General features: G+C 35.7%; 1 protein-coding gene across 1 annotated transcript in view; it reads right to left on the reverse strand.

Moving 5' to 3' along the window:
- Positions 1-16,363, reverse strand: part of ADGRA1 (adhesion G protein-coupled receptor A1) — a 255,536-nt gene that overhangs the window by 210,524 nt on the left and 28,649 nt on the right. The window contains exon 2 of the mRNA XM_041415728.1: positions 2,843-2,914. Within this exon, the coding sequence (XP_041271662.1) occupies positions 2,843-2,914 (72 nt within the window). The remainder of the gene's footprint in view (positions 1-2,842; positions 2,915-16,363) is intronic.

Here is a 16,363-nt window from a genome sequence, read left to right on the forward strand (position 1 = left end):
AAATATAATACTATCTTTAAATTATTAAACAGGACGTAACTGTTTCTCTAAACATGCTTTTCCCTGGTTTGTTGGCTCTATCCTCTGAAAACCTAGTATCACGTTTCCTAGAGCAGCAACACAGTTTGAGAAAATCTAAAATGCTAATATTGTTATTCCTATGTTATGGTTGAAAAAAATTTGCAATTTTCTGAAAAATATTTTGAAAAGAATATTCCATGTAGAATATAAGAATTCTACAATAGCCTTAGTTTTAGAGAAATCAATTCTGGCTTACTCTTAGAATGGACAGTTAAGGGGCAAATAACTTTTCTTGATTTGCTTGATAGAATGAGAGCCCCGCTTTGAGACGACTGCTCAGTGAGGGACCTCACTTGTGTAACATGCTCTTGAGAAATCACCAGAACCTGAGAAGACTGACACTTCTGTAATCCAATTCCTGTTGTGACATGCATTGAAAAACAAAATAATAGGGGGAAAGTTGTCACTCACTTATTGGAGTAGTGCTTCAAACCATTCTTTACCCAAAAAGAGGGTTTAAGCATTCCAGAACACACAAGTCATTCAATTCCACCTGAAATTTTGCTTCTCCAATTTTTCCCAGTTTGACATAGAATGATTTCGTTTTCCATGTAAGCTTACACTCTTCTAGCTCATGATCTCATGGTAACCATAAAAAAAAAACCAAATTACTGACTTACATGATTCTTTCCTCTATGGCACTGACATTACTTTTTCTTCTGAGCAGGACCACAAGGAGCGCAAAGCCAAATCAAGTGAGTAATTCTTACCTCCAGAACACCCATGTTCCTAAGCACCTAATTTTGTAAACTTAACATTATTTTAAGGGAAGCTGGATTTTCCTGCTACAGTACTTCCTTTCAGGCAAGGAATGAAAGTTCTTGGTCCATTTTGATAAGTCAGGAATATCAACAGTAGTTGCTGCCACAGTTCTCCATTTTGGGCACCTGAAGTACTGCTCTAAATTAGGTTCTGTCCCAAAGGCAAAGCTGGGGAAACCTTTGTCCAAGAGCTAGGAGCACTCATCCAGCTGTAATTCATTCACACTCACCTCCTAGCCCACTATTCCAGCTGCTCTCGCCCCTGCAGCTGAAACTGGGATTTCACAGATATTGATAAGAAGCATATGGGGCCAGAGTGGCCCCAAGTGAAACAGAAACAGAGCGGCTGAATCACGAGAATGTCATCACTTGAATTGCACTCTTCAATTCACAGACCACTCATGGATTTAGTATTAACACCACAGCCACACAGAACTATATATAAACAGAGGAGATGATATTCATTTTATCTGTACTGTTGTGAAAAATCAGTACAGGAAAATTAAATGGTTTGGATTGTGATGGTACTTGAGGCTACACACCCAAGGCAGTTTTTCTGTTTTCTCACTGTTCTTAGTTTTGTTTGTAATGTCTTTTCAGGTTGAAGTATTTCTCTCACTAGTTAACTAATAAAATTCTCAAAATACATGCTCACTATAATTCTCCAATGTAAATAAAACCTTAATAAAAAACTCAGAGGAAATATTTTCCTTTAGTTCTAAAATCTACATTAATTACATTTACTTACATGAGAATTTAACTTACTAATTTCCCTTTCAATAAATTTGTAATTCTATTCTGTGTTCTAAATTGTTTTGTCTAAAATATTTGTAGACTTCTTTACAAATCTCATATCACTGTTAATCCTAATATTAAACCAGTTAGTAAATAACACCTCACTCTCCATTCCATACTTAATGCATACTTAGCATAAATGTTCTGACAGTCACTTTACCCAAACCCTTCAAAGGGATTGCTGTAGATCTTGAAATAAGTTGTTTATTTTTAAATCACATTTAGGATACTCAAATAACTCAGAGTGGTATACTTATCCACTTTATTCCACAACCATGAACAGCATGCATATCACACACATCTATAGTAAAAGTATTAGCTAAGGTTGATTTTAACAGATCATTTCTTTGCATATAGAAATATTCACACCCCACAGAAAATATTCATGCGTTCATGAATGTAGCAACAATTTTGTATCAACAGTTCTACATAATAAAGCTACTCTTACAAAGCAGTATATAGGTAATTTAGCTTAAGCTGCAGGAAGTATTGCAAGATAGGCATGACATAACTACTCATTTTAGATGTACTGGTACCAGAAGTTGCCTATAGATATAAAAAATGGCCTTTTAGGCTTGTTCACAATTATTCTCAAATGTCTGACCTATATGTACAGAAAGTAGTGTTATTATAGTGTAGCTATTACTACTTATTTATTTCCATTAAAGTTTCCAAATATTTTCTTTCTAACCCATTATCTGCTCCTGAGCTCCTCTTCCTCCTTCAAATATACTGGCTAGAAATACATGGCCATGGAGCTTTATCAAAGCTCCTTGTTTGCTCCTGTGATAAATGCTGTCCAAGTTGTCGACATTATAATTAAATTATAGAAAGAAATTAAAATTATATAAATCTAAAATAGAAGTATTGGAGACCAACGAGTTAAATAAGCCAAACTACATGTCAGGTATATTAGTGTTACCATTACATATAGCAGTCTTTGCTGTGATAGTGTACATAGTGGAGTACAAGGCTTTGACTGGATGTTTATTTTAGTTCCAAATTGATGGCAGTGCTTTCCTGCATGTTCCACGTCCATCCCCATGCACTCATTTTTATGCTGTTTCTTAACCTGATGACTGCCTAGAAACTCTACTGTGCAATACAGTTCAGAGCATCTCAACTTCCTTATCTGATGTTTGTTTCTATATTTAAAGTGCAAAGACTTTTAATTGAAGGTGGAGCAAGGCTGATCAGTTACTCACAGTCTCTCCAGGGATCTCAGCCCGAAGAAAGAGCCATTCTTCAACCACAAGATCTTGTTGTTACTCAGAATCCTACAAGAAGTCAGGAAACAATCTGGTTAATAGAACATGATAATTCCACTGATCTAAAACATATAATTATAGTAAGTGAGTGCTCTGTAAAATACTAATCACAAAATTCACTGCTTCATTTGCATTTTCTCATCATAGCCATAAATAAAGATTACCATTTCCCAAAGTGCATGGTTTCTTCTTTATTAAATAAAAGCACAGTCAGTAAATATGTCAAGAAATGTATTTTGACACCAGCTTGAAAATTCTAACACTGGGAAGTGCCCACAATTTACTAGTAAATTCTAAATTACCACTAAGTTACTTGTTGGTCTTCCTAGTCTGCAAAAAGGCTGGTAAAGCAAAATACATGTTAAAAACTGTTCCAGTAGATTAGAGGACAATAAAATCATTTTGCAGTGGCTGCTGTAGCAGGGAGGTACAAGCCATTATACCATGGATAGCTCACATACACAGACAAAGTATTTAATTTTGTATAGGAGAGACAAACAAAAACAGATAAGTTCAAAAATGTTTTCCTGTTGCAACCTCTGCATAGTAGAAATTCAGTAATTAAGATATGCCTGACCCATCAAGCACCACCACTCCCACACACCTGCAAACTGACACTGCATGCAGGCCATTGAAGAAGTTGTTTATTCTTCCTCTCTATTAAGGTACTGTGCATTTCACAAGTGATCCTTTCTAGTTCAGTGATTTTCCATCACTCTATGTTCCCAGCTATTTCAGAAGCAATACAATATGAACATGCACTTGTTCTGAAGGTGTTACCCCTTAAAAACTTGTCAATATGCAAAAGAAATGGTTTGTTTTAGAAGCTGGAGAAATTGGGTTTTTAATCTAATGATTATGCAATGTGCATAAGAAACATTTGACTCTGAAAGCACCTAATTCCAACTGCCTGAGAAATTAGTCTTTTAATGTAACATTTACAATAAATTATACTTCTCTAGTGCACAAAAGTACATTTCAAAACAAGACAAGCAGTTTGCAACAAGATAGAAAGCAGACCAAAAATGTTAAAAAAAATTTATATTCTTAACTTGCAAGCTTAAGATTTTTGGATCAATTTTTAATTTTGGTAAAGTTTTTAAACAATCTGTTACGCAAGACAAGATGGTCTTGCTCTTAGCATTTGCCATTGTACATGAACAATAAGTTCTTTGCCTCAACACATATCAAATCTCGTGTCTAGGTGCAAATGTAGCAACACTGACCCACAGAAAAAAAAAAAAAAAACAAAAAAAAAAAAACAAAAAACCAAACAACCAAAAAGTTAATGCAGCAAAGTTAAAATACTGCAATGTTAGCAAGATCTGGAGATTTCTGCAGATCTAAAATTCATAAATAAATGCACATTTTGATGTGAGTTGATGGCCCACTGTGGGCCATCTACATGGAGAAGTGCTCAGATCTGCCCTATCCTACACTAAGGTGCTTGTCAATGCATGTGTGCAGCAGCATCACTCCTGACCCAGAACCAGACAGTGGCACCCACAAGTGGCCATTTGGCATCCATCATGATCCACACACCCATGCATCTGAAAGCACACAGAACCCTAAATTTGAAAAAAAAATTAAATGTGCTCCAATATACACACAGTTTGTTCCCATCAATTAAACTCCACATGTCACAAGTTCCTCCTCCTACTCCTCAGATTAAAAATGGTACGTATGATAATATTATTTATCTAATTTACCAACTCTTCTTTACCAGTTTAGGAATACATTTCAGCAGTGACATGATGAAAGACTTGTTTAAAATTCAAACTATCTAAACTAGAAAATGTAAATATATGAAATGCTCTAGTGTTTTATTTTCAGTCTTCTATTACTTTATTCTTTTATTCAACATGTCATCCAAGGCTGCACAGAACTGGAGTCAGTCAAGAAAAAATGAAGACCCAAAATTAAAATTGGCTAGGCTTGAAAGACTAACATAAATTAGTCCACTTCATATTGGGTCATTTTTTTTAATATACTTTGTTACAGAGAGACCATCTTGGAGGTCTAGTACAATGAGATTAGATACAGAGATGATATTTGGCCCTCTCTGCACAGTGTGATTTGCAAAGATATGTGCACTTTAAAAATCACAGCTGGCTTAGGTACTTCTCTCTTTAAAATATTTTTATTGTGGCAATGTTTTTTCCAGCCTTTTATTCATTCTGCCTAGAAAAAGAGGCCAGTCTGAACTTTGCTGGCACCCCATGAAATGCAGCACAAGTCAGGTGGTCCCTACTCTGCCTCCATGTCCCGTTCTGTACAGCCCTACACACATAGATTGAAACCAGCATCATTAACCCACAGAAAACAAACTCCTATTAATTAAAGAGAACTATCCAACTAGTAATAAATCACAAGATTAAGCAGATCATTTAGTTCATAAACGGAATACTCAGTAACCACAGCTCATGATTCTTCAATATTGCAATCGCATTCATTTTTGTGAAAGATAAACTGAGTCTTGAAAAATGTGACACCACAACATTTTTAAAAAAACCAACAAAACTTAAGATATGTAGATTTGAGTTTCTAAACAAAACCCTTCAAATCTTTTTACCAGAGTTTCACAGAGACTTTCACACAGAGATCAGATTTCAAAATTTAAGTTTCCTTCAGGGTTTCCTCATCTCTACAGCGCCAACTTAAATTCAAGTTTTATAAACAAAGTAATATGGGTATCATAGTTAAAATATGATTCTTTTTCTGTTCAGAAATGCAAGCTTTAGAGAATCCTAACATTCCAGTAAGGTCCCTAAGGAAAACAACATCCTCTCTGACAATTCATACAAGTTATCTTCATTTCATTTAGCTGGGTGGTGCTGCTACATGGGAAGAATCCACCTGTTTTTAATTAGTTTTAGTGATGTACAAGAACTCGCAACAGACTGTTATCAAGAAGGATTTGGCTTGCACTGAACATCAATTCTTTGATTAAAATTAACAACTTCACTAGCAAACATAAATCACATTCTTTTTCATACAGTAATAAATCACTTACTGAACTTTTGATGCAACTTGTAACATCCTTCCCTTCTGAGAATATTTGCTGTGAGGATGAGAATGGAAGGGAGGAAATCCTAACAGAGAAATTTTCAAAATCCTAACAGAGAAATGAGGTTTAACTACAGACAATGAAAAATCTTTTAAAATAATTAATGTCAGGAAAAATTGTGGCTATTACTCTTGATGCTGAAATCACACTGCAATTGTACATTATTTCTTTAGACAAGTATGTGTCAAGTATGGCCAAAATAGGTAAGTTTCTCTTTTCCCTCAAATACAATCATCTGCTTACAGGGAAATGCTTCTAATTAAAGACCTGCAGAAATTTTTCAGTGATAAGCATCCTTTTCTTAAACATAGAGATGCAATGCTTTGGCGAATAAGCACATGAAAAAAAAGTGTTATTCATGTATTTTATTTTGGAAAGCTAATAACAAATTTATAACTGTCAGACCTAACAGAAACTGAATCATTCTAATCAAACTTCAAATAGAGGTTGCATTTTTTAAAAATAAACCAGCACCATGCACCCACTGTGAATAAGTACTTCTCACATTTTATCCATCCATAGCATTTTCACTTGGTTGCTTTTTGGGATTTTTTTCTGATGTGTTAGTGAATCACAGTGGTGAATCTCACTATACACTGCAACTAAGCAGCTGGTTTAAATAATTATCACTTTCTGGTCATGTGCTAAGAATCTCACATTTTAAATATTTTATTCCAGCAGAAGAAACACTATGAAAAATGAGCATACTTTATTTCAATGATAGTATTTTCCAAAGCCAATATCCATTTAAAGTCGGGGTTTTTTTTGGGTTTTGGGTTGGTTGATTGGTTGGTTTAGGGGTTGGTTTTTTTGGTGATGTCAGTGGGGTTTTTTCCTTTATTTTTTTTGTTTTGTTAAGGAAGAAGCTTCCCAGAGAAGCCCTCTAATAAGCATTTAAAGCAGTTTGCAAACTGTCTTTGCACAATATTAATGATTTAAGCCCAAGTAACTGAAAATCCAAATCAAGGTACTTGCAGTCTCAGCTCTGACAGGATACAACTAAAATACTGCTGGGGAGCAATTTACTTGTCAGTACCACTCTGCTGATCAGACATGTTATGAACCACTTTGTTCCTGCAGTTGACCCTCTGAAATCTTATGTCCCTGCTATTCCTTCTCCCAAGATATGCTGGGGGACAGTTTACCCCAGAGAGGCTGTTCAGAAGATATTAACACCAGGTCTGTCCTTTCCTGGCCCTGTGGAGCCCTCCAGAGCTGTTCCTGTCCTGAAGGGATTTCATTCCAACACCTTCCCTTGACTTGCACTGACATCCTAAAGCATTTAATCCATGCACAGAGTTTCTGGCACAAATGTACTTCCTCAGGGAGCTGCAGCAGAGGCTGAATGCAATTTCATTCACCCTGCACTGGAAACCAACCAACCTCATCACACACCAGGACCAAAATCATACCAAGGAGATGCTAACAATGGAGAAGCATGGACAGTCCATGATCCATTGCTTCCACTCTCTCCTAGACACTCTTGCTTTACAGGACAGAGACATCTAAAAGAATAAATTGTTCTAATGGATGAAAGTAATTCTTCTGATTTTCTTTCTGATTCCTCCATTTGAATTAAACAAGCCATGATCACAGTTTGCTTAAAATGATGCTGTGATTTTTAGTTTTGTGAAACCATAGAAAGTACAGGATGATGTGACACTGAGCAACAGAGTCTCATGCAAATATAAAACATGTCCAGCATAAGAGAACTTACTACAGTATTTAAAAAGCATCAAATTAATAGCTCTCAATCATAATGCAAACAAACTTCAACTTCCTATAACCTCTCAGAGAAAAGGAATCTTTTAAGTAAGCCTCCAAAGTCAATGACATTACAGAGTAAACAAATTCCACAGCTGAGGCTTCTTCAGTGGGATGGGGCTGCATCCCACCCAGTAAAGCCTAAAGCCTGTGAGCTCACACAGCAGTGCATCCACAGAGAAAGCACAGCTCAGATAACCAAATCTGTGGAGGACAAGGCATGTAGATGAACACTGCTATTCCCAAATGCATAGTGAACACAGAAGGAAGTGTGACCCATTAATGAAAATATGTATTTCCTCTGATAATACTCACAGGGGAAAATACACGAAAACCACAAGCAAAAAACTCCCACCCAAACTTCATGAAAAATCAGTAAAATGTCAACTTTCACCTGATTTTCTGCTGAGCAGCCCAAGAGCTGGTACAGATCAAACTTGACCCAGGCCTGTGTCTAGGCTGATAGACCTTGTGTAGAAAATTGAAATCTCCAGAATCCTTCCTTTAAGCCCCACTCACTGAGCACAGCTGAAGGGACACTCAAGTGCTGCAGGAAACACACCCCAGACCCCCAGCCACACCTGCCCCTGCTGTGCACTTGCTCTTAATCCCTGTTCAGTTTTCTACTTCTCAATAGAAAGGTGTGCTAGGCAGGCATCCATGAGAATTTGAAAAAAGACAAAACCTGGTCCACTGAGATTGTACATCTGGAATGACTGTGTAGGGGCTCTGTTCAGAAACTGTTTTTTGAGTTCTGCAGCTTCTCTTACTAACTTAACATCAAGCAACTTGAAGTATCTTTATTTAAAAATAATTTAAGTACAAATAGCAGTTAATCATTTTTCATGGAAATCTGATAACAGCTGACACATTGAAGTTTAAGATGTTCTTTCTCTTTACATGTGGTGTGTGGTTAGATACAAAGGGAGTGCGAGCAGACATCCTGTGAAATTCCCTGTAACACTGGTAGGGAAAATTTAATTTCTATCAGAAATTCAGTCTTATTCTATCAGAATAAGACTGGAATAATTTGTATTGAAACTCTACAGTGCAAAATTACAAAACTAAGTTTTTATAAATTTGTTAAACATTTTAAAATCCTTGGTAAACCTGACTATTGCTTATTCCCCCCAACATCCATAATTCATTGAGAGCTGCACCAGAAGGAGTTTGCCCAGAAACATGGCAGAAATAGTAAAGTAAATTTTAAAAAGGATACCTGCTTTTTGTGCCACACATTGAGAGATACATGGAGCTATCATAAAATACAGGTACTAATTGCACATTTTTATTTCCCTCTCCAACCTGAAAACCACAACCTAACTACTGACCTACTACCTAAGACTTCAGGAGATAATATTAGAACTATACAGACAGATTGGCAGGGAAGTCACAGAACAATAACAAAACTGATTGAACAAGTGAAAAGAGAAAAAGGACTGAAAACACTACTGACAGCACTCGAGATGAATGGGGTGTGGTGGATATCTACATAGTCTGATACCCAAACACAAGGAAGGAACAGTTGTAAAGATACAGGGAGTATTCATAAATTTATTATATATCAGTATCAGTGTACAGTAATTCAATGTCTGCCTCTCTTTCTGACTTTGAGAACATCAAAACTTAAAAGATATCAGAAGAGTAAAGATGCATATAACGGCCTAAAGTGACACCTCTTTTCCTGAAGGAGATTGTGGCCATTGTATTTTCTTCTTAAACTAAACAAATCGTGTGGTCAGCATTCTTAAAAAGAATCACAGAAAAATCCTGAAGAAAGCAATAAAACCCAGTCTCTCAGCACCTCCAGTTCCAGCTGGTTTTATTATTTTCTTTCATGTATGCCAGCTTTTGTCAAACCCATTCACTTGCAGCAATACCAAGCATTAGTGAAAACAGAAAAATACTCAAAAATTGCCAACTACTGTACATAGTATGTTCATATGGCAGATACAGCCCCCAAACAGCTACAGCCAAAGAAGCTGTAACAATGTGCTAATTATCATTCTAATTTATACAGTATCAGCAGTACAGCAGCTTCCAGATCTTTACACTATTTGATGACAGCAAAAGAAAGTATAAGCATCAAGAAATTTCCTATTAGGTAATTACTTATTTAAATGGAAGTCCTTCCAAAAGTGCAAATTAACAGTAATAGTCTGTCACAAATTTAACAGAATGTGGGAGAAACTGTAGTATGAAAACAGAATATTGCTTTTGTGGGAAACCACTGCTCAATAGCCCCACTTTCAGTAATTTAAAGTATAAGGCAAAACTCTTATTCTTTTGTGTTTGGTGTTCATACTGGTTTCTTTTCATCAAGAGTCCTCTTGGATAATATAAGGGACTGCTAGGTCACATTCAAAATACCAAACCCAGAGAATTCTCATATTAATTACCACATCAACTGATTTAATTAGGTATAGTCATATTCAAGAACCGTTTTTTGTAAGAAACATCACAATTCAAATGGTAAAACAAAATATTATCATCACTAGCAGGACACACAACTCATCTCTCCCCAATACTGGTTTAGTGGTATTAATGTATCAACAAAAGAAAGCAGCAAGGTCACTCTCAAATAGAAATTTTAATATGATTTCCTAACAGTGGGGGAGTTAAGAGTTTTCAGCTTTTGAACAAGCCCACTCCACTACAGAATGATATTAATTAACTGAACAGGACAAGTAGCAGTAGGAATCAAAGCATTACTAATAGGACTGCAAGTACTTCTGAAAAGAAATGTGCTTGTCTATTTTATGACTTCTGTCAAGCATTAGAGAATTTCTGAACTAGATGATCCTATTAAGTAAAACATTTTTTTCCCACAAGAACTTGAGGTCTAAAGGTTATTTCTAAAGTTCACTGAACACCCGAGGTGTCATACAGGATTCTGTTCTACAGAATACAAGTTTAATCAATTGTATTCAATAAAGTCAGGACCTGGAAAACTTACATCATGAGTGGATGATTGTAGAAAAAGGTTTGACAATAGCAATATAACACTGGAATAGTAAAGTGGAATTATGCAGTGATATTTCCTAAAATCACATAATACTGAACTGAACATAAAATACGAGGATATTAAAAAAAGGATAAATCATTACTATTTTACTACAACATGGACACTTATAACATCGTTAGCTGTCTAGATAAATCTTGCTTTTACAAGATTTGGACTTGAGTGCATGTCATTTTTTTCAAAAGTTATTTTAAAAAACCCACATGATCTTTTGACAAGACAGAATTTTCATTACATCTTTTGAAGAGAGAACTTCATCTAAGTGAACTTTTGGACTATATCACTATACCTGTCATGTGCATGGTCTTGAGACATAGTTATGCATGTTTAACTTCCTGTGATGGGTCTTACTGAGTCTAGCAGAATTACTTACATGGATTAAATTTGTCACGTGCATTAGTTTTTGAAGATCAAAGATCCTATTGTCAACATTTTCTCTGGAGAAAGAGAGGAATCATTCAAAGCTCTCTCTACAATGAAAAGAAAATCCTTATGTCTAACACTATTTCTAAAGGCATATGTAGCCAGCTGGTGACAGCATGGGTCTGCATGCCATGGTGTTCTTGGTTTTGCCTTTAACTCACTGCACATCCTTCTAGCAATACGTATTTAAAATCCATTTTTAGTGGGAAAAATGAGATTCACACAGAATATTAAAAAAATTTAAAGTTCTCCAATGAATAAACCTGTGCAATACACAAAGGGATTTACTGAAGTGATTGTCTACAGGAGGATTTGCTTTTGACACGTTTTTCATTCAACTCAGTTGACATTGTGGGAAGATAACATTCTTAACTTTGTTTCGCATTCACACTTTTATAAAATTCACCACCAGCAATGGTGCAAACACTGCCAGGAGTTGCAGGGAAGCTGACAGAACGATGCACTGGAGCACTGTGCAGAATGAGCATTCCAGCACACTTAGCACCAACCAGACAGAAAAGAGCTGAGAAACGTCTTCATCCTACAGGACATGAATTTTTACACTCACTGCAGTGGGAATAAGAAGCCCATTTAAGTTCCCCACTTCAAAACAGTTTCTGCAAGAGATTCACCATGATGATTCATGGCAAGGTCAGCATAACCATTCCTCTCTCCTGGGCTGACACTCCACTGCTCAGCCAAATAATCACAAGCGCCCCAAAATACCTTACACCTCCACAGGTGGGCCAAACCTATTTTTTGCACTACATACAATACAGTCAGGAGGCTTTGTTCTAAAAATCAATTTTGAATTTTTAAGTTCAAGGACTTTAACAAGACTACCAAATAAATGATTACCATTTAATTAAAAAGTTTATAAGAAAGAATTCACCTTTCCTAATTCAGATTTTACTACAACTTACTTCTAAGTCACTTTGTACAAAGAGTAAAATTTCCTGAGTCACCATTCCTTTTCTATTACACTTCTTATATTACCTTTTGTTTCCTTTGTAAGATCTTTTCAGCACTTCTCATATTCAGCTCACTGCTCTTCTCTTAAGTCCTGATACACTCATTTAGCTTTCCCCAGTTTTGCTAATCTTTTTTGTATTTCTAAAAGAGCATTATAAAGTTTCTATATTACTTCTGAAAACTATGCTCAGAATCATCTTCAAAATGCTCATGTGTCTCAGTTACTAAAACAGTTAAGCAGTAACAATTGCTGACTATAAATCCAGAAAAATACTGAAAGTTTCCATTGTAGTAATTGATTTTGATTTTCCCACAAATTGGTTTGCTGTTTTTATAATGTTTATAGCTTAACTTACAAGTTTTGCTGGGACTGTAATTGTATTCTGCAAAAGTGTTATCTGCAGTAATATTTTTTTTAAATGACAATGTACACCTTCTGATAATTCAATGAAATACAGAACTCATTGTACGTTCTTTGGGTAGTATATATGAAAACTGAAAGCCTGAAAAAAAACTTGGTCTGGCATCATTAAATAATTCCTTGCTGAATTTGAAAAGAAAATCTTTTCTCATAAGAACATATTTAAAGAGCTAGGTTAAGAAAGCTAAATTGTTTTTTTCTATTTTGCCTCAACCAGTAAGACTGCATGTCAGAATGGTCCCCAGCCTTCCATTTGGTGTCCAATACTGAGAGGAACAGACTTTTAGCTGTTAATAACGAGTGACAAAGGAGTTTTGCTAAGGCACTTCAGACAGCTACTGATACATACTCTAGCAGAGTGACAGCCCAAAGTTTTAAACAGTTAGTGATTATTTTTATTTAATTCAGAGGGCAAGTGAACCCAACACAATGCATACAATCCAGCATACAAGTTTAGAGTTCTTTTTGGAGATTCTTCAAGTCTGCAAAATGGTCTAAAAAACAGACTTGGGTTAGTGTCCATTTGAGGGAGAAAATGCAGAATGACAGATAATTTGATTCTCCCAATCATCTGGATTGAAAAGGACCTCTTGAGGTCATCCAGGCCTATCTCCTGCCTATCTCCTGACCCAGGCAGATCAGGGAACTTCTCAGAGTGGTAAAATAGGGACACTTTTGTGCAATCCACAATACAATTTTGTGTATTGTGTAATCCATAATAGCTGTTGTGGATTATTTTGGCCTTGAGCACTACTTATAAAATGGCCTACAATAGCTTGAACAATTCTTAAAAATTTGAAATTTAGAATGCACAGAGATCATCTGCTCTAAACTTACTGCACAGATCAGACATTTATGCAAGAGAATTGTCACAGTGTGTCAGACTGAGAAGCTCCAAACGTGAAGATGTAGACCTTGAGCTTTTTCACAAACTGCTTCTGCTTTACCCAACATGGGTCCCTAACTAGACAATTAATAATTAATTATGGTAAGCAGAAGACTCCACTTACTTGGTTGAAAGTACTAATTTTAAACCTAAGCAATATCCTTGTGTCTTATCTCTCAGAGATTTTGCACTGGGGAAGGGAAATGCGGTTACTTTAAGAAAATGGGCTTTAAGAAAATTCTCCTAGGACATTTGAGAAGGCAGTTTTCACCCCATGTGATGAACGCAACACAGCCATTACCTCCGAGTCCATCTACTCCCCAGCTTCCAAGCTAAAGTGGTCAATGACGGTCTCAGTTGTGATTTGTCTTTTTTTAATCCTAGTCTCAAATGCTGTATGTATCAGCTCAGGTACTTAAAATTATCTTCCTAAGGCTGTGTTGTTCAATATTTGATGTTCTTTCCATTTTAACTATAGCTGCAATCTCTGAAAAAAAGCTTTCAGCACAACTGTTCAAAACACTGGTATAAATAATACAAAGACACCTATCATTTGATTCAACTTCCATTACACAACTCACTTCTTCCTACCTTGCTTTGTATCTGTTTCTTTCACATCAGTCAATGTTCAGCTCACTCAACCACCTTTTGTTTGATACTCAATCGCAAATATTCAACTTTACCTGTGTGCATTTCTGCCAAATGGCTCCTAAAACATTTAGTTATACAATAACTGTAGCTGAATGCATTTGCTTTTCAAATAATAAACTCTGGCAGCAATATCCACAAGGAATTCAAGAGCCTTTGTGGGGAATCACGTCCTGAAATGATCACAGCTATGTTAAATGAAGCTCAGTTATTCATAGTGGTTTCCCAATTCATTTCTTTCAGAGGTTTTAAAAGTTTTCCTAAACTAATGATGACAGAATAATTTATTCTTTTTTTCAGAAGCGTCTTCAGATGCTTGAATAAATAATGAGAGTGATAGCACCTTTCAGGGATGCCTGAAATGACATGAAAGGATAAGTAAGACCAGTTGCACTTATTTATTTTTTAAAAACAGAGACTGTCTTCAGAAAGAATTGAAGAAATAAAAGACACAAAAGAAATAAAAGCAGGGTTAGGGAAGAGAGTATAGCTATGAATACTAATGAAGATAAACAAGTGTAGAAAATAAGATAGTCTTTTCTGGTACACATATAATTATAAGCTATTTACTAAACTGATCGACAAGCGATACCCAATTTTTGTTCTTTAGAAAATCAGCACAACCTGCTTAAAGAATGACAAAAAAAGATTCTGTCCTTAAATAATTCCTAAAATAAATACCTTAGACATTCATTCTCTGGGCAAGCCCCTGTTAGAGTAATGGGCAGTTGGGTGTACCAGTGTGGAAGATCCATCATCCATCAAAGACAAGAAAGCACAAGGCAGTACAGGGCACAGCAGACAATTCTTGTAACAGCCAAAATCAGCATGGACACCCATCTGTCTCTTTTCCATTGAAATGCCATTTTATCACTTATAACTGCACTGTATACAAACACATACAGTGCTTATTTCTTTGCTGTTCATAAATTTATTACTTTGTGTTCATTGAGTTGACAGAGGAGATGGTAAATGTATAGAACTCAAGGCAGAAAGTTGCTGGTACAAGTATTTCACACTATTACTGAATTTTGACTGAAACCAAGTAACAGATCTCAAAGACTATCAAGTGCCAGCCAGATGATAACAAAAAAACCCTTAACCTGCATTAGAAAAAAAACAAAACTCTAACATACACTCTCTGGATTATCAAATAAGATTTCCAACATTAAACCTGAATATTTCAATGATGATTCGATCAGTTTGACCCTCATACTATGAAAGATTAAACTAAGAGCAAACATAATTTTCCTTCAAACTTCACTTAAATATCTATTTCTGCTGTGTTTCTGGTATTGAATGAAGCTAACTTTGGTATTGATAGCTTGTTAGGTCCCTTTCTCTAAAATTTGTTTACTTACCCTCCACCAGACTCCAAGTTCTTATCGAATATCAGCAAGACACTCATAGAAATATAGAAGCTGTGCCAGAAATTAGCCCCAGTAAATGCCACAGAATATTTAGAAGGTATCAAAAGTCCTTGTTTACCAAGTTTTCTGAAAGCTTTGTGTATTAAAGATTAGGTAAAAGCAGGAATTTTATTTCCAAAAACAAACTATTTCAAGATGGTAACACAAACCCCAATACATACTTTAAATATATCTCTTCACTGTAATCTTTGTATTAGGCACTTTCAGACTAAACAGACATTTTCCTCCCAAGTCCTTCACATAAGCCAAGCAATCTGACCTGATTGCTTCAGTGCAAAATCAATTATATCCAGCATAGACTAGGGAAAATATTAATAAGAATGGCTCAATGTTTTAATTATGTATGATTCTGGTCTTACCAATTTGAATATTTATGTAGAATAATAGATTACCTCAAAGCATTTCATGGCAAGATAAGTGCACACTCCCATAAGAACAATATACCTGAAGTGAAGCTTAACACATCCAGTTCAGTTGTCTACCTACAGCAATATTATCTAATGTGTCATGCTCTGATTTGCTTTTTCTTTCATTTCAAAAATGCTTCTATACTTATAAAATGCATCTTATTACAAGATGACAGCTCAGGAATTACTTTTTGAGGGATTTGGCACTTTTAAAAGTCTATCTCTGAGAAGTCTGGCTGGCAACTTTCTTTAAAACAAGTTTCTAGGTACTGTGGACACAAAACCAACAAATGAAGAAAAAAACCAGACCGAAGGTTACCATCTGGGCACACTAGAGGAATCCTTTAAAAATCAGGCTTTTTTTTCCCCAAAAAACCCCAGCCCTGAGCCACAACTTCTGCAATGCTTCCTTCCTACC

The sequence above is a fragment of the Onychostruthus taczanowskii genome, unplaced genomic scaffold, assembly GCF_017590055.1.
Source record: "Onychostruthus taczanowskii isolate IOZ18803 unplaced genomic scaffold, ASM1759005v1 scaffold5, whole genome shotgun sequence".
NCBI classification, from domain to species: domain Eukaryota; kingdom Metazoa; phylum Chordata; class Aves; order Passeriformes; family Passeridae; genus Onychostruthus; species Onychostruthus taczanowskii.